Genomic DNA, 19,599 nt, shown 5'->3' with positions numbered 1-19,599 from the left:
AAGTTTTAGTCAGAACACTTTTCAGATATATTCTGACTCCAGATGTGAGGGAAATGTGACAGCACTGCTGGGCGTTTCATGAAGGATATGGAGTCTGTTCCAGTGGGTGGAGGCTCCAACTCCATCTTTTCCTCTGAGAGAGAAATCCTGTCTTCTTCATCCCCTAACAAAAAAGCACCTCTAACACTTTCTGAAGTGAGATGGGGTTTCTCCTGAATGAATCCCTTCTGGAGAAGCTCATCCGCTAACAGCCAGAGACTAAATGTGTGAATTCTCTCCTCAGGACTGTGTACATTTCCAGACTGTGTACACTGCCCCCTCACATCCTCATCCGTACAAATCAGAGATGATGGGAATAAGGACAAGAGGAGAGCGACAAGGCCCACCCTAAAGAATTTTCTCTCTCTCTCTCTCTCTCTCTCACACACACACACACACACACACACACACACACTCACACATACTCTCTCTCATGAACCAATACTCATACATGCTCACACACCACTCACACTCACGCTATGAAATCGTCCCACTCACACACACTCACACACTAACATTCGCATGAAGCCATATACACATGTAAGCTCTCTCACACACACCCATACACACGCATGTCCACATGGGCACTCAAATACCTTAAACCCCGACACTCACACACCTTCATACTCACACACCTGCATGCTCACTGTGACACACCCACAAACGCACACTCCCATACACTCATACATGCTCTCTCACACATACACACGTACATTCCAACCTACTCACACTCAATTATACTCAGCACGCTCACACTCACACCTACTCCCATATATGCTCTTCTCACACACACATGCTCTCACCTCCACACTCACTGCTAACAGAAACTCCCACTCACAACCTTGCACACCTAAACACACCCCCCGACACATTGTCACACGCACGTGCTTCCATTCCACACACTCACCCTGATACCGTCTCTCACACACACTCATATACTGCAATCCTCCACATTCACAAACCTGGCACTCTGACACATACTCTGCACACAGTCACACAGCTCAAACCCTCTACACTCATATACATTCACAAGGACTCTCATGTACACTTTCACATACCAGTCAAACGTATGTGGTATCTCTGGAAAAGTACTGCCGGGAGATAATGCCTGCTCGCTCTTTAAAGGCCAAAATGAGTAGAGAGAAGACAACCATCTGGCCTAAACGGAGGTCCTCCGAGGAGAAGGACTGATCCCCCTCCATCACATCCCCAACGTGGCCCCCGCTGAGCCCACCTGCAGCCAGCAATCACCACAAGCTAAATTCCAGCTAGTGGAGCCGGAGGGAGAAAAGAGATTTACCTTGGAGTCCAGCTGCTGCATGTACGACCACAGATACTCAATGTTGGCTCCAAAGGGATGAACATGAAGAAACGTCGATATGATGCCTGAAGGAGAAAGACAGACACTGTGAGGATTACTTTAGAGGAAAGCTAGTATCTCAAACAGTGTCACCTGACCCTGGCCCCACTATTTCTAAACACCCTCAACAAACATTAGGTAACAGTATGTTCCGGAGACAGTAATAGTAACGTGGCAAGCACAACACCTTATCTGACAGAATGATAGTAGTTAGCAAAGCTAGACTCCAAGATAATACATAGGTGAATAAAGGTATTTCTAAACAAAGGCTCCTGAAAGGATTTCAACTGCCAATTTTATGCTTGATTTACCAATACAAAACTGTAGTTATTGAAAGGATGAAATTATCTCTTTTCTTTGCCTCAGAGGACTCTGTAGTGTAAAAATGGCTTCGCGCAGCTGTGTCAGAAATCACACTGCCTCACATGTTCCTGATAATTACAGTTGCTAGTTATGAAAAGTGTTCAATCTATACTTCCCCTCCGTGCCACTAAAGGATGCACAGATCTTTCCTGAAACACTGGCTGTTGCCCCCCAGATGCTGCTGCTTCACGGGAGCCAGCCTGCTTGCCCCGTCCTGGGCTGTAATTCACAAGATCATTTTAAAGGATCTGGGAATGAATGGTTCGGCTGGAGTCTGATGATAAATCAGAAGGCTTTTCTGCCGTGGAAATCAAGTGTCAAGACTACTGACAAATGGAAAGCCGCCTCTGGGTTCAGGGTATCGGCAAACACCGCTGCCTCCCCTCCCCTCCCAGCACCTCTCTCCACAGGGTAGTGAGAGCCAGGCTGCACTCTGTGGATCGTGCGCTGCTGCTGTTACATGGCCATGTCCATCCTGACATATTTGTTCTCAGAAGGAATGAAATCAGTGGTAAGACTTCCCATTTCATTTACTGTGAGGCATAAGCTTTGATGCTTGAGAGTCAAGGGTCAGCAGGAAAGGCTTGCACTGGAGATAACCACACTCACCATTCCTCCAGCAGGTCCCCTTCACAGGGAGGGTGCAGACTGATACTCCCCACCCTTCTGTGTAATGACAGGGACACTCACAGACAATTGACTCAGAGTTGCTTGAAAGAAAATGTCCCAGTCCATCCTTAGGCCAGCGAAAACAAACCAAAGGGCCTGGGGAAGCAGCTCTTGAAGGCCTATCCTCACACAATTGCTTTTATGAAGTTTTTATTGGTTTATGGTGAAATGAGGGCGATAGAAGCAATTTATTACCTTTCTCCATAAAGCTCACATCTCCAGTCTGACCTGTTTTTTCCAGAGACATAAAGAACTACCACTTTATTCTGTGATTATGTCCTCTCTATTTGTGGCTGCTGCTATAGCAATGTCCTCTCTTTATGAAATGATGGTGATGGCAGAAGATAACGGTGGCAGTTTGAATATCTTTAGTACCAAAATAGCCACTTTCAATAAGCCAAGAGGAACTGTTTCCCCTCCCCCTGTGTGTGTATGTGTGTGTATATGTATAACTATGTGTGTGTGTATATATATGGTGTTTTTTATATATATATAGTTTTTTATATATATAGTGCTATATATATGCAGTGTTTTATATATAATAGTGTTATATATACACAGTTATATATGTAGTTATATATTTAGTTATATCGTTCTGTGGAGGAAATTCTTGAGATGAGATGGTACTGTAAGTAATTCTCTTATTATTGTTCCTCTGTGTTGTTAAGTCAGAGTCAACCTCAGAGTTGAACCTCCACTGGATTTTCAGGGACTGTAAATTGCAGGAGAGACTGCCCCTCTTTCTCCCTCAGAGAAGTTGATGGATTCAAACTGCTTGCCTTTGGGATGGCAGTGTAACTCCTTAGCAATACGCTCAAGAATGATGTCATCACAAATAAATTAAAAACATATAATCCCCCTTCACTTTTATTTCTGCAATGGAGAGACAAACTCAAGCTCAGTGTCATCAAGCCTTTTCTGACTCACCACCTTTGGCTTAGCAGTGCAACTCATTAGGAATATGCCCCAAACATCCCTAGTGGGAGAGAGGAAGTGGAAGTGACCTAAAGGCAGGACAGTACCAATCCCAGCAAGGTAAAGTGGCTTCCCTTCAAAGCTGGCTGTGATCTGAGTCTGCCTATACCTGGGCTCAGGGCAGGCCCAGCCTCTGGAGTGATAAGAATGTGTTGTTGTTTTTAGGTGCATCAAGTTGAATACGACTTATAGCGACCCTATGAACAGAAGATGTGAACGTTGTTCTATCCTGCACCATCCTCATACTTCCTGACACACAAGAGTTCACTGTGGCAGTCACCATGTCAATCCACCTTGTCAGGGGTTTTCCTGTCCTTTGCTGACCCTCTACCCTTCCCAGTATCGATGTCCTCCACCAAGGAATAGCCCGTCCTAAGCAACATGCCCTAAGTATGTGAGGCAAAGCCTCATCATTCTTGCCTCCAAAGAGCACTCTGGCTACACCCTCTCCAAGACCTATCTGTTTGTTCTCTTGGCCGTCCATGGGATGATCAATGCTCTTCTCCAACACCACAGTTCAAAGGCGTCAATTCTTTTTCTGTCATCCTTATTCACTGTCCAGCCCTCAGATGCATAGGAAGTAATAGGAAAGACTATGGCCTGAATCAGATGCACCTTATTCCTCAAAATGACTTCATCACTCTCTCACAAGAATGTGGGTTATGAGTAACCCATGTTATCGGCTCCAGCAGAGAGAGAAAAGCAATACTTTCCACACGAGTTTCCCAGTGGACTAAGACTCTTCAACATCTCCATGAGAACCTATTATTTTAATTAGCCTGACCCATGGCAGTCCTTCCCACAACAGAACAAAATACTGCATGATCCTAAACTGTCCCATGATGAGTTACAGATTCACCCAGTGTGAGCTGCAGGACTTCCACTGATGACTTTCAGAAGGTCCTTGCTAGAGCTTTCTTTCTAGTCCATCTTAGTCTGGAAGCTCTGCTGAAACCTATCTGGCATCATACACAGGACAATCTATGCAGCCCCTCACAGAAATGCTCATGGGAGTGTGCTGTGAATATAAATACATTCACTAGAATAAATCAGAGGAAGCTGATCAGTCTCAGCTAAGAGATTCCTTTCAGGGCAGGATGGTCAGATTTGCCTGAAATGGGGACCTGGGGCTGATGGTGCTCTCCCCTGATGCTGGCATCCCTGGGATCCAGCACTCTGTGCCTAGGAACTCGCTTCCTCACTGTCTCTGCTCTTCAACTCTAATCCTGGCTCTTCACCCCAGGGGAGTCTGCCCTTAGTCTTTTCACGTTCTGCAGCAGTACTCAGAACACAGTATTGTCAGTCTATTATGCATGAAAAGAAGAATGGCAAACATTTTTACTAGCACCAACCAGTGATGCTAGAATACTCTTTCAAAAACCAGGAAACACAAGTATTATCTACCAGTGACTCCTGTCTGTACCTTTCCCTTCGTTAATTCAGAATATGTTGGCAATTTGGGGCAGGACACATTTCACTGAGTTATCGTACCCATAAAACTAAGAGGGGGGAAATATTTATCTTTCCCCATAGGTGATTTATGCCTATCTCTGAGAATTACACAAGACTCTTCAAGAGGCCATTCAGAACCATCTCAGTGGTAGCTGATATTAACAGGATGTGAACTTTATAAAGCGTTTGCAATTGTCATTAAATACAGAGGGGGCCAAGCTCAAAAGCTAAATAAAGATTCCTCCAAGTTTTTCCCATGACAACAAAGCTGCTCAGTAGCGGCAGAGATACGGCAGATATGGAAAGTACTGATCATCATGCTCGCTTGGGTTCTGCTCCTCCTCAGGGACCCTCCTGACCTGGTAGGAACTCTGGAGCCATGGTCCTGTCACATGAGGAAATGTGGCTGCTAGTTCCTGTTCTTGGATCAGATTCATTTGTGCAAAACTTCCTACATAAATCAAGCCCCATGGTGGCTACTTTAAAAAGAATTGGAAAAATCTCAAAGAATGGGGGGAAAGAGGATAGCTGTAACTCAGAATCAAATTAAAAGTGCTGCACATCCCGAAAAATGAGACACTACCCACCCAGAAAATGTCATGGTCCTCTGAGAGGGACCTGAAAAAAACACAAAAGGAGCATCAGTAACTGAGGGTGGAGAATTTAACATGACTGAACTGTTGTCCAAACAGACAGATTCCACAAATGGTTTTGGCAGTCGGTGTCCATTGAGTTATATTATCGAAGGTCTCATCATATATCGGATGATATCAGTACTGGCAAACACAATTGGGGAGGGGGATCTAGGTGTTTTTTTTTTTAAAGCATACAATGAGGATATTATCTAGTGATATTATCACAGAACACCAAGTGGAAGGCTGTTTAAAACACCAAATTGATTTTTTCCGTCTTCTTGTTGTTGTCAGGTGGGGTTGTGTATGACTCACAGTGACTCTACACAACATATCTGAGCTCTGTCCTATCCTGCGTCATTTTCATCGTCTCTGACACACTTGAACGCATTCTTACAGCCACTCTGTCAGTCCATCTTGTTGGGGGTCTTCCTCTCTTTCACTGGCCCTCTGCCTTTGCAAGCGTGATGTCCTTCACTAAGGAAGAGCCTCTCTTAGTAGTATATCTAATGTATGAGAGATGAGGTTTTGTCATCTCTGCCTCTAAAGAGCACACTCGCTGCCCTTGGAAGACTAAAAATCTGACTTAGGGCTTCGCTCCCTATCGGGTCTGGAGAAAGGTCCTTGTTTCTTCTGAGCGTTAGCTCCTGGGCCATCTTCGTGTGGCCTGCTGTTTTTCTTTCCCCATCTGTGCTAGCATCTTTCTCCTTTCATCTTTTGTGGGATTAAAAAAAAAATGTGACTCAAGCAAGGAATAAAGGTGTGATGAAAGTTTAACCAAACTGACATGTGCTTTTGAAGGACAGAATTCAATCAGTGACACAAGCTGTCAGATCTACTTGCATATCTAGAGATATTGTGTCGTGATACACAACCAGCTCTCTTCAGCCGGCCTCAGGTCCAGGTTTAGGAAGGCTACTTCATTGAGTTAAAAAAAAAAGGCAATCTGAACTTTCCCCATCAAAGTCATGCCATTTATTCTCATTTTTGGACCTCATTATAATCTAGGGTCACAGGATCTATATTAACTCAATGGTGTAAGATTTCTACTGAATTGTTTTCTTTTGTCAGAGATTTACTCAGCACTAAGCTGGTGCAGGCATACAAAACTGATAAGACAGACATTGGTGCACAGTGTAACACCAATGATAAACACAGAATCACAAATGAAGGAAATATTTTTCAAATTGTGCAAATAAAGTGATGGGCACATACCAAGTAATATGACAGAATGGAGATTATCCCAAAGCTTGCTGGGGTATTACTTTACGGTAGGAGGTTAACTGAGGGGCTCTAAGAAAAGACAAATACTCTAAGTGAGTGTCTGGTGAGTAGGAGTTGGCCACAGAAAACTTGAGAGAAAATCATTCCAGGCATAGAGATGGTGGAAAGGCCCTGGGGTAGAAATGAGCTAGTAGGATAAGGCTGACTGGAGATTATAGCAACCTGAGCTTAGAGGTAGGAAGGAGGAGGCGGACATTGCATGTAGGACTTTCTATGGCAGAATAAAGAGTTTGGATTAAATGATAAATATAATAGGATTATAACAGAGGGGTTTCTAAGCACTGAATGTGATTTTAAATTATGTTTTTAAAATCTCACATTAGCTGCTGTCAGGGTAATGTTTATTGTGCTGAGTCAAAACCAACCCACAGCCAACCCTCCAGTGAGTTTTCAGAAGTAGTTAATCACACAGAAGACTGTCCATCATTCTCCTGTAGCTTGTAAATTTGAACCACCAGCCTTTGGGATCGCAGTGCAGCTTCTTACCACTAAGACGCAAAGGGAACTTAGTAACACCAACTAGAAGCACACACACAAACTCTTTAGAGGTCAGTCATGAGGCTGGTTCATCTCATGACTAAATATCCCATGTTCATTTTTCTGTCCTGTGAATTTCTTTTTAGAAAATGATACAACTTACATGTGAGGAAAAATATCAATTTGTAGATTCATACAATCAGTTTGGTCTATGTTTTACTCTGAGTTAAATGCACAATGGAATCCTCTTGGAATATACTCCATTTCCCCAGAAGGCCTGGAGTTTTCATTCCAAACTCTGGACATCAAGAGATTCACTTCCCCAATGTCCACGTGTGGTGAGAGTCTCCCAGGAAACGTCAAAAACCTTATCAGCCAAGGCACCCTGGGGACGTCCAGGGACCTCAAGTGGCATAGAAGTTGAACCTCTTGACACAGTGATATTCTGCTGGGACCACAAGGAGGTCTGACCATAAACTCTCCTGGAAGATTCCTGCTGTATGCTGTAGCCCATACTCCATGGCTATTAAACTTCAGAGCTGGTAGTGGGAAGAGTCTGTGAAATCTGGATCTCTCACTAAACCATGAGGGACTGTGTGTGGACCGCTACAGAGTGATGACGCATTTACAGGAAGCGGAGGGAAGCAAGACTACAGAGTGAGTGATGGACAACTCACCAAACACTTGTGATCTGGGCTTGGGATTCTAAAAGGCTTTAACCAATACGTCTTGCTTATTTAGCAAGTGTAATGCTTGATCATTCAGTATTGTATTGTACATTTTTTTAAAGTACCTTTAATAACATGCTCAGCTCCACAATCAACACTCTTGGCACTAACAATCAGGATATAAAAAGATGAATTGTATTAAGGAATTCTGCTGTCAGAGACCTCTCCAAAGTGCTGAAGAGCAATGATGTCAGGCTAGAGACTAAGGTGTGCCTGATTCAGGCCATGGTCTTTGCAATTACTAGCTATGTGTCAGAGAGCTGGACAATGAGTCAGGATGAAACAAGAATGATGGATGCTTGTGAGCAGTGGTGCTGGCGAAGAGTCTTGAACATACACAGTAACTGGGGTAATGGGGGTAGGTGTGTCAGAGACAGTAAGACTGACTCAAGACAGGGCAGGCTTCAGAGCCACTGTACATTGTGTCACTAGGAGTTGTGGTGACCTGATGGCCCACAACAACAACATATTATCTACTTCTATTTGGTCTTTTTGCCTTATTCTTTCAACTAAAGTATGCTTTGATCTTTTAACTAATAAGACTTCCTTCTTTCTGAAAAACTCCTGATGATTTTTTTTTATCTATCCAGAGAAATCCTGTACATCCATTAGGATCCAGCTTATTTGTCCTTTCTTCTGACAAGGAAACAAGAAGCATAAGTAGCCTTCTCTGAGTTTCTGATTTGATTGTAATTAGTTGTTTTCTTTTGTATTTTGCTGTAATCAATTTGTTTTATTTCCCACAGGTTTAGGGACAGCTTTGATTTATACAACAATGGGCTCAGGCATACTAGTGATCACTGAGATGGCACGAGATTGTGCAGTGTTTGTCTTGTTACATGAAAGGCCACTCTGACGTGGAGCCAACGAGATGGCAACCAACAATGGGCTTCCTGAGACAGGAGATCACTTTGTTACCGTAGCTGACACAGATCTTGGCATCCGGCGAGCCAGTAAGTCTCAAAACCTGGTTCCAGAAGCACCTGCCTCAGTATCGCTTGGGCTCTTTAAAAAGAAGACTCTGTGGTGTTGCTGAGTCTGTCTTTTAAACAGGCCGCCCAAATGATTCTTCTCCCCAGTGAGGGTCGGTAATTCTTATAGCAGGCTCTTGACAAATGTTTGTTGATTTATTGATATGGACATTTGTGCCTTGGAAACACGATTTAGGTCAATGATTCATTCTTTATGGTCAGTAGCTTTCAGACAGGTACATACTCCCCAGATTACTTTCCTCAGGTGCTGCCTAAATATAGTGTCAGCTCTATTCACAGAAAATTCCACGCCACCACTCAACCTCCCTTAAATGCATTTCTCTACATCCCATTGATATTCTTCCCCATGTCCGTGTTTTCTGGAAAGCACTTCAGGTGCAGTGTAGACTAGCTGTGTGGATGTCTGTAAGGTACACGTATGAGGCAGTGACAGAGAAGGGCATGGTGGTGGCGATGGGAGGGCTCCAAATAATGACTCACAAAATTCTTGACTGTGTGTGGCTGAGTTTAGAATGCTGACTGGTACTGACATGGTGATAATCATTGTTTCTATGATCAGAAATCAATTGTGATATAATTTTAAAAACAAGAGAAGGTAGAGTGATATGGAGCCAAAGTTACACTGGCTATCTCTTCTCAGAGCTATTAACTAACCAATAAAAGGTTTTAAAGCTATTTTGCTTCATTAAAACATTCAATGGCTTTTAGCCAATATAGCTTCAGGGCTCTGGCCCTAAATAAAAACCGCTGGCTCTTTATATCCTTTATAACTCCAAGCTGGATTATGCCAAATCACCATGTGGGCTATATGTGAAATGAACTAGGAGTTCTGACACAGACACTGGGCATTGTCAAACTGGCCTAACCTGTGATTACTACACAGTTGTGAGACATAAAACACTACTTTGCAATGCCTTGTGGAAATGGAATTATTTTAGACTTGATTACATGTCAACCAATCGTCACAAGGGTTGACTGCAAAATAAATAATACAGAAATTACAACAATAAAGTACTTCCTTTGGGCCTATTTTCTTTGGTTGGGTTGAATTCAGCACTCAGTCACTGTTAACTGTCAAGAGGAAAGTCTAGCAGAAGGGTTGAGCTACCACTGATCCTGAGTAATAGATAACCAGCTTATAAGCCTTCTAAGAAAGACTCCAGTTTTAAAAATCACCGTGAGAATGTCTGAAAAAAAAACCCCACCCCTATTTTCCTCAGATAAATAAATGTAATAGATGATCTCCAATCAACAGGAATGCTTGTTGTTGAGGATGTTCTAGTCTCAGGTCTCACTAAGTGGGATCCATTTGAAAAGCTCACTTCTCTCCTCTCTTCGCTCTTAGGTGGGGAGCTCCGGTGGCTTAGGCAGTGGTGCTGCGAAAGCAAAGGTCCTATTTCTCAAATCCACCATCACGTGGTTTCATGGGAGAAAGATGGGCGAGTTCTTACCATGCAGTTTACAGCCCTGGAAACCCAAGGGTCAGTTATGACTGAGTTCTGAATGAAAAATTGAGCTTTGAGTTTTCCCTCTAAGGGTATTAGTATTTGTGCCATTTGTGTTTCTTAAGTACTATGTATACACCCCACTGGAGTGCTGGGACTTCTGAACATACGGGCATGCAGTGTATGCTATGGACACCCACATGACATGAAGATTTTTGCACAGAAGAATTTCCACCTTGTGGGAGAGTCTTCAGCTGTGGTTTTAGCCTTCTTGACTAAATATGAGAAGACTCCTTGTGTTCTCTGGCTTGATTATTCCATAGGCAGACTTCAAGGGGACTTAAAAGAAATATTACTGACCCTTCTAGATACATTAGAAGTTCAAGGGATTCCCAGAATCACAATTATGTATATTTAAAACATGAGTAACAACACTAGGAGCTGCTTTCTCTTTCTAACCTGATCCATGGAAATTGTTAAGCCACAACTTGCTCCAACACAGTCCACTTCTTTATTCCAAAAGCTTCTGGAGAGGTGCTAATGACTCAGACACACACAAAGTATAAATGGCCACACTCAACTAGTACTGAGCCTCATTTAAAGGCAGATGTGCCTGCTTCCTTTAGAAAGAGCTGGTCCACCAGTCTTGGAAACCATTCTCCATACTGTGTCATTTCATTCCTCTGGAAGATTATTCTGACTGCAAAATAATGGAAGTATATAGGTTCTATGGAGATGAATTTGGACAGAAGGTCAGACCTGAAGTTACCTTTCACTAAATTGTTGTTAGTTTGCGTGTTGTTGTTGTTGTTAAGTGCCGTTGAGTCATAGACGACTCATAGTGACCCTATGAACGAAAGACCCAAACACTTGTATAACTTTGGTCATTTATCCACATTTAAAGAGTTTCTGGAGGCAAGCCATTTTGGAAGTGGATGCCACAATTGCTTCCAAGCTTGTTTTAATTGGGAAGCTCCACCAAACACTGCCCACCATGGGTAACCATTATCACATTTGGCACATCAGTGTCACAGTGGTCAGCATCACAGCAACCACAAGTTACCTCTGTACAGCAATGCACAGAGCAGTGCTATACCACCTAGAGGAATGTTTGACAGGAAAACAATTTAAATCAGGCCTGAGGATTGTAATTTACTGTGACTCTGTGAACAGCGTATCTATTTGAACTTTGCCGTATCCTGTGCCATCCTCGTCATCTCTCTGACATGTTCAAGCCCATAGTTACAGACACTGTGTCAATCCAAATTACTGAGGGTCTGTCTTTCTTCCTCTGATTGTCCACCTCTCCTGACGTGATGTCTTTTTCCAAGGACTGGCCCATCTTAACAACATGGACTGGCCCGTCTTAACAACATGCCCAAGTATGTGAGACAAAATTTCACCACCCCCATTTCTAAAGAACACCATGGTCGTATGTACATCCTACAAGACAGATTTATGTTCTTTAAGTAATATAATAAAATATGGAGAAATGTTGAAATAAAAGGGAAATAAAAACTGAAACTCCTAGGCTTACATTGAAATCTCCAAGCCCTGTTCTATCTAAACATTTTCCTATATTATTTCAAAATGAGGATCATCTATATCTTTCTTACTCAATCTTGACTCTCAGTAGCTAATTTAGATCAAGTTCATGATATTGTTAAAAGGGGCCAGTCCTTGGAAAAGAACACCATGCTTGAAAAGGTAGAGAGTTAGTGTCAGAGAAGATGATTCTCAACAAGGTAAGATTGACTCAGTTACTGTACCTATGGCATTGAGTATATCAGAGATGGTGAAGATGGCATATGTTAGGCAAGGTTCAAATTTGTTTTTCATAGGGTCCCTATGAATCACAGTCGATTAGATGGCACATAACAAAGTTCAAAGGATCAAAATTTAAAGTGAGAGGAAAAGTCAAGAGAAATTAGACTGACTGTGCTCACTTTTTACTAAAGATTTTTTTATATACTAATGTTTTTCTCCCTCCAAACCACTGGACCAATAGGCAACATCATGATAGATGCAGAAAAGATTGAAACTGTCAAAGTCTTCATCTTACTTGGATCCACAATTAACACACTTGGAATCAGCAATCAGAAAATCAGGAGACATATTGTACTAGAATAGTCTGTGATTAGGGACCTCTCCAAATTAATGAGGAGTAATAATGCCAGTTTGAGTACTAAGGTGCATCTGATTCAGGACATGTTCTTTCGATCACTTGATGTGCCTCTGAGAGCTAGACAATGAATAAGGATGACAGAAGAAGAATTGATGCCTCTGAGTTGTTGAAGAAGAGTGCTGAACATCTCAGGGACAGCCAAAAGAACAAACAATTATATCTTGGAGATGGTACAGCCAGAGGGGTCTTTGGAGGCAAAGATGGTGAGGCTTTGCCTTACATACTTTGGGCACATATCTAGGAGGGCCTATTCCTTGGAGAGAGACTTGATGCTTGGAAAGGTAGAGGGTCTGCATAGGAGAGGAAGACTCTCAACCAGGAGGAATGATACAGTGACTGCCACAGTGGGCTCCAATGTGTCAGGAAGTGTGAGGATGGCACAGTGCAGACAGGGTTCAGATCTGTTATTTACAGGTCACTAATGGTCATACTCAACTTGAAGGCTCCTAACAACAACATCATTACAAAAAACATTGCATCAGACAGCATCAAAAGATGATGGAGGGAATATACAGGGTCATTGTACCAAAAGAACTGACTGACACTGAAACATCTCAGGAAGTACCATATAAACAGGAGCCAGTGGTAATTAAAGAGGAAATAGAAGCTGCATTGAAGGTATTCCAAAAAATAAAGTCCCAGGAATTAAGGGGATACCAATTGAGTTGTTTCAGTTAACAGATGAAGCTCTGGATGCGCTCATCAGTCTATGCCAGAAAATTTGTTGTTGGTGTTGTGTGCTGTAGAGTCAGAACTGACCCACAGCTGACCCTCCAGGTTTTCAGAGGTAGCTAATTACACAGGAGAAGACTGCCCATTCCTCTCCTGTGGAGCTGCTGGTGGATTTGAACCACGTGCTATAGGGATTACTTTTTAAAATTTAGAGGTCAGTCATTCACTCTTGCCATTGAATCCTGACTCAGAGATGACCCTGCAGATCCAGAGGGGATCTGGAAAGACAAGGTAACAATGGGCATGCTTTAATGGTGATTGATTTTGTAACAAAAAATGAACCAAAATAACTGTATGAAACACAATGTGAATGAAGGGCAGTGTGCAACAAAATGTGTAAGAACTCTGTATACAAACAATGTGTGTGTGTGTGTGTGGGGGGGGAAATAGAGTCTGTAACTGTGTGGAGAAGATTGTTCACCTTTCTCCCATAGAGTTCACAGTGGTTTCAAACCAGCACAGAGGCACCGCCTTTGCACAACTCCCTTCCAACTATATCACCCAAGTAAAAAAAAAAATACTTATTTACACACACACACACACACACTCTCACTCTCTCTCTCAACAACTACCTAGGAGGGATTACAGAGGAACTGTGTTCTCCAAGGAGAATATGAAGGAAGATGGAATTTGTACAGAGAGGAAGTGGGAAAAATAACACCTCTGCCATTTTAAAAAAAAAATATCTTCAAGTGGTCCGTATTACTCAGACTTAAAGAGGGAGAGTTTCCTGCAGATTATTATGTGCTTTGTTCATGCCCTAAATGCATTATGAGCAAAAGTGCACCTTTGTCATACTGAGGGGAAGAAAAACAGTTGTCAGAGTTTGACACATTTTCCAATGGAAAAATAAGCCAGTTACCAACTACATCTGGGCTCATTTTGGGTTCTTGGAACCGATAGCACATCAGCATGTCTTATGAGACTTACGCATGGCATGCTATTACAGTTGTATATCATCAGAGAGAAAAAAATAATTGGTTTTCCGCGGAGTATCTCTAAGCTGATGTCATATTCAATAACCCTGTAGTTGAAAAATCTATATATGATGGATGAAGTTTAGACTATCTTTTGAATTTAATTCCTTCTGTGCCAGCTTCTAAAGGTCCTGGTCTACCTGTCATTTTGAGAGGAGCACATGCACGGTATAGAAAACACAACCAGGTGTTCTTCGCGCCAGATAACTGAGAGGAAACAATCTGTCCAGCAGTCATGATGGCCTCATTCCTCACTCTCACCCAGTGCCAAGGAGGAGCTGCTCTAAACCTGGACCCCACAGGGGGACAGTGCCAGGGGCAGCTGGATTGATGCTATACATCCCAGAATAAATAGGAAGCTCTCCCTTCCTCTAGGAAGAAATCCTAGCCTCTGAGGTAGGTCCTCGGGCCCCACATCACATATCCCCCCAATTCCTTGTGAGAATAGTACGGTACTGCTTCTGGAATCAATGATGATGACTACAAAGAGAACATTTAGAGATTTGTCTCTAATCCTGAAGAAGAAAAAGTCAACTCAGATGTATCTGGGGGGTTGTTGTTATGTGCCATCGAGTTACTTTTGAGTCATAGTGACCCTATATACAATAGCCCTGAAACCTGCTCTCTCCTGTGCCACCTTTACTGTCTTTGACACACTTGTCCTCATTACTGCAGTCACTGAGTCAATCCATCTCATTGATGGTCCTCCTCTCTTTTCCTGTCCTTCCACCCTTCCAAGCATGATGTACGTCTTCAAGGACTTGTCCCTCCTTTGCAACACGCCCAGAGTATGCCACACAAAGCCTCAGAAGAGCACTAAACGTTTTTAAGGAAATAGCAACTGCCTTACTTCTCTTCCTCTTCTTAGCAGCCAGTACATTTTCTTGGTCTTAGGTAATATGGACCCAAACCAAACTTGAGCAGAGAAGTGTGGATCAGACGGTCCTATATGATACCAGCTCTAGTACTCTAGATGCCCCCATGGCACCAGCATTAAGATCTGACCTTGTAGTTGGAACACCAACTACAATTTGAGTCCCTGGGAGATGTAAATTGTTAAGCACTCAACTGCTAGCCTGAAAGGCTGGGATTTTTTTTTAAGCCTGAAAGGTTTGATCTTCAAATCTATCCAAACTTTAGAAAAACTCAACATTAAAAATTCTACGGAGCACAGTTCTTATCTGAAACACATATGGTCATCAGGAGTCAGAGGCAATCTGGCCACTGATCTACTGGTTAAAGGGACTGGAGATTAATCTGTGGTTCAATATCACTTTGGGAATTAGGAATTTATCATGGTTTGAGACTTCAGAACTGGACACAAACTAGCCTCAAATTGAAAGTGATATTCGGAGATTTAAAAATTTAGATTTGCATTGTGTGTGGGAGGATGCCTTGGTGGTGCAGTAGCTAAAGGCTCAACTATTACCCAAAAAGTGAGCCGTTTGAATCCATCAACTGCTCTGGGGGCAGAAAGATGCCATAATCTGCTTCTGTAAAGATTGCAGTATTGGAAAGCTGGGAGGCAGTTCTACTTTGTTCTATCCAGTCATTTGAATCAGAACTGATTTGACAGCAGAGTGTTTAATGTGTGAGATACAAATTAATCTATATTTTAACCAATAAATATACAGTTAAATAAAACCAACACTTGAGTGCTTTCTATTAATATGGAACACATGAGATAATCTTGCAAAGTCAATCTTATCTCTGAGAGGGTACAACTTGTTAAACTGTTAAAAGTTAGAGGTGAACTACTTACATATTATCCAAGTAAAACAACTAAGAATCAAGAGACCAGATTAGGAAAACAGAACATACCTATTAGCAGAGCTTCTTTCTCTGATTTTAATCCTTGACTTCTTTTCTCAGTATTATTCTCTCGATCTTGGTTAACCAGTGCAACTGTCAACACATTGATTTCCTATAAAGTAAAAAAACAGAAAACAGACGTGTATGTAGACGGTGTATTTAAAAAAAGCTCTCATGTTTCTTAAACTCTCTATATGAAAGATATTGTCACTTCTATTTATAATAGTGTATCGTCTCTTTTAAATAAATGATCTATTTTACCAACAGAAAAAAATATAATTCTAGAGTCTAGGCTTTGGGACACTGCTCGCAGTAAACGAAGCCATTCTCTATACAAGTGGGAAACTTGCCACATATTATCCTAGATTTTGTCTATGTTTTGATTAAACTCTGCTAAGAAAAACCATACTTGATTTTAGCTGGCACGACTTTAACATGTTTTATTTCAAATATCAACGGAGATTATTCTGGAAGAGTGTACAGCAGAATGATGATGGTATAGTCATTTGTGTGCATATGTTGGGAGCAGGCGAAGTAGACTGTGTGTCAGGAGTATTTATGTTGAGTAGGTTTTGCTTGGCTCTACAATCAACACTATTGGTACCAGCATCCAGGAAATTAAAAGACGAATTGCATTGGGAAAGTCTGCTGTCAGAGACCTCTCTAAGGTATTGAGAAGCAACGATGTCTGTCTAGAGACTAAGGTGTGCCTGATACAGACCATGATCTTTGCAATTACTTGCTATGAATCAGAAAGCTGGACAATGACTAGGGATGACACAAGGAGAGTTGATGCCTTTGAACTTTGGTGCTGGACATGTTGCAAGGTGGGATCAGTTCAGTCCTCAGAGAGAGACGTCATGCTTGGGAAGGTGGAGGGACAGTGCAGGAAAGGAAGACCCTTGATGAGATGGATTGATTCAATGACTGGGGTAATGGGGGTAGGTGTGTCGGAGACAGTAAAATTGGCAAGGGATAGAGCAGGGATTAGAGCTGTTGTGCATAGGGTCGCTATGACTCACAAGTGACTCGACTGCACATAACAACAGGTTTGGATCTTATACAGAACTGTGAGACGAAGACAAAACCAAATTTGGGAACGTTTTGTTATTTTTTTTTCTTTTAGAAACCAAAAATGAAGGGCTGTTTAACAAGTCACTGACACATAAAACGTGGAAGCTAGACTATTTTTTAGATACTTACATGGTCTTTCAAAAATTTAAAAACAGAGACAAAGACTTGCTCTTATCTTCTCAGAATTCACAGGGCTCAAATTTGATAATAGTATAAAGTCAAATGTAATGATTAGAAGCCTGCATATAGGAAATCTGTCATTGAGGGTTTTGGGGAAGGTGGAACTGAGGATTTGGAAGATAGGTCACTGAGGGTTTCTGAAAGATGAGACTGAGCAAAGGATTAATCTGAGCAAAGGATGAAAGATACTGCTTCCATCAGATGGTGAGAGGTCTTCTTCTGAAAGAATAGAGGACAAGTGGATCAGACTAAGTGGACAAAAAGAATTTAGAAGACAGTTGTTATCAGGGCTGGAAATAGTTAAAGGATAGATATTTAGCCATTTTCTACAAATTAACAACGTTGGCAAATTAACAAAGATACAAGAATATATGGATCACATTGGGCATGTTGTTATTGTTATAAGCTGTCAAGCTGCCAGTGACTTATACCGACGTAATGTATAACAGCCCTAAACCCTGCTCTATCCTGTGCTAATCTTATTGTCTCTGACACTCCACCCCCATTATCTCAGTCACTGAATCAATCCATTTCTTCCTCTCTTGTGCTGTCCCTCTACACTCCCAAGCATGACATCCCTCTCCAGGGTTCCTCCTTGCAACATGTCCAAAGTATGTCAGATGAAGCTTCAAAATCCTTGCCTCAAAGGACCAGCCAGGTCTCACCCTCTCCAGGACAAACCTGTTTGTTCTCCTAGCAGTCCATGGTATATTCAATACTCTTCACCAGCTCCACGGCTCAAAGGCATTAATTCTCCTTCTATCAGCCCTAGTCACTGTCCTGCTCTCTGATGCATAGCAAGTAATTGCAGAGACCATGGCCTGTATCAGGCGTTACCTTAGTCTCCAGGCTGACATTATTGCAGCATAAAACCTATCTAAGAATTTGCAAATAAAAACACCTCAGTGTACGCCAATCAAAGAGATGTGGGCTGAACTTGATAGAAGGGCTGTTAGTTAGCTCAAGTTGGTTCCAACTCATGCTAACTCCATGTACAACAGATAAAAATACTGCCTGGTCCTGTACCACCTTCACAATCATTGCTATGCTCCAGCCAATGACTTATGAGAGTGCTGTTTTTTAAGTAGGTGAGGAATCTCTAGGAAAGATATTTATTCTGGGGAACAGTGGTTGAAATAGTTGGTGAGCATGTTGGAAGGGCCAGCATTACTAGCTGAAGACTGAGTCATGTAGACTGAGAAGACAATGAAGATAACAAGATACTGAATAGAGGGAGTCTTAGTGCTGTGATGGGAACTCTGAAGGAAGTCTTCACTAACTGAAGGGTATCAAATAGGGTCTGAGGTTTGTGATTACAAACAGCAGACAGAAGGAGAGTTAAGAGAGCCATGTGAACATACAAGATTATAAAGTCTGAAAGGTGTTCTTATATTCCAGGGAAGAGAGCTTAGGAACTGACCGATTGGGGACGGGAGGGGAAAGCTGGACTCTAAAATGAAAAACTCAAAAGTCTATGTACACAGGTTTAAAACTTTTCTAAAGGAGAATTATCTAAGAAATCTTTCTGTGATTAAATAGCATTTGGTGTTTTCTGATCAGGCTGATTTAATTAAAGGAAAGAAAGATAGTATGTATGCACCCTTCATCTCTCTGTCGGATGAGAAGTCTACTTGGTTGGTAATGATGTGCTCTTAGAACAAGACAGTGGAGCTCCATGCCTGGCAGGGTAAGACAGCAAATTACATGCTGGGGCTTCTTAGTGCTCTCCTCACAAACACAAGAAGTTCAGGAAGAAACATGATGAAGGAATACAAATAGGATGGTGACTCCACCACTTATCAAAATTATGAGCAATGAATCCAAGGGCTGAGTAGAAAGTGTCTACAAGATGGGGAGCTCTGTTCACTGCTTGGATGATAACTGAGGCTAAATGAAATTACTCACAAGAGTTTAACAAACGGCAGGACCAAATTAATTACCAAGACTGAGTGGTATCCTGTGACCACTGTATAGTTGAGGATAGCAGGTTTAGTAATGGAAATGGACCATAGAAGGCAAGTAGCACATTAGAAGCCAACAGGGACTGGCCATGAAAAATATAATGAGACTACCCAAGAGTGTTTGAAATTTGTCCTCTTGTCCATGGCTGGAGTCATGATGACAGGGGAACCAATACAGGGACCCCATGTTGTTGTTATGTGCCGTTGAGTCACTTGCGACTCATAGCGACCATATGTACAACAGGCCTAAACCCTGCTCTAT

At 42.1% G+C, this 19,599-nt stretch overlaps 1 protein-coding gene across 1 annotated transcript in view; it reads right to left on the bottom strand.

Annotated features, from left to right (window-relative positions):
• The window catches only part of ENOX1 (ecto-NOX disulfide-thiol exchanger 1), a 260,495-nt gene that overhangs the window by 9,543 nt on the left and 231,353 nt on the right, over positions 1-19,599 (bottom strand). The window contains exons 12-13 of the mRNA XM_006884564.1: positions 16,132-16,234; positions 1,340-1,425 (exon numbers count right to left, since the gene is read on the bottom strand). Of these exons, the coding sequence (XP_006884626.1) occupies positions 1,340-1,425; positions 16,132-16,234 (189 nt within the window). The remainder of the gene's footprint in view (positions 1-1,339; positions 1,426-16,131; positions 16,235-19,599) is intronic.

The sequence above is a fragment of the Elephantulus edwardii genome, unplaced genomic scaffold, assembly GCF_000299155.1.
Source record: "Elephantulus edwardii isolate Elephantulus edwardi_28Jun2011 unplaced genomic scaffold, EleEdw1.0 scaffold00036, whole genome shotgun sequence".
NCBI lineage: Eukaryota > Metazoa > Chordata > Mammalia > Macroscelidea > Macroscelididae > Elephantulus > Elephantulus edwardii.
This window is presented reverse-complemented; position numbering and strand designations above follow the sequence as displayed.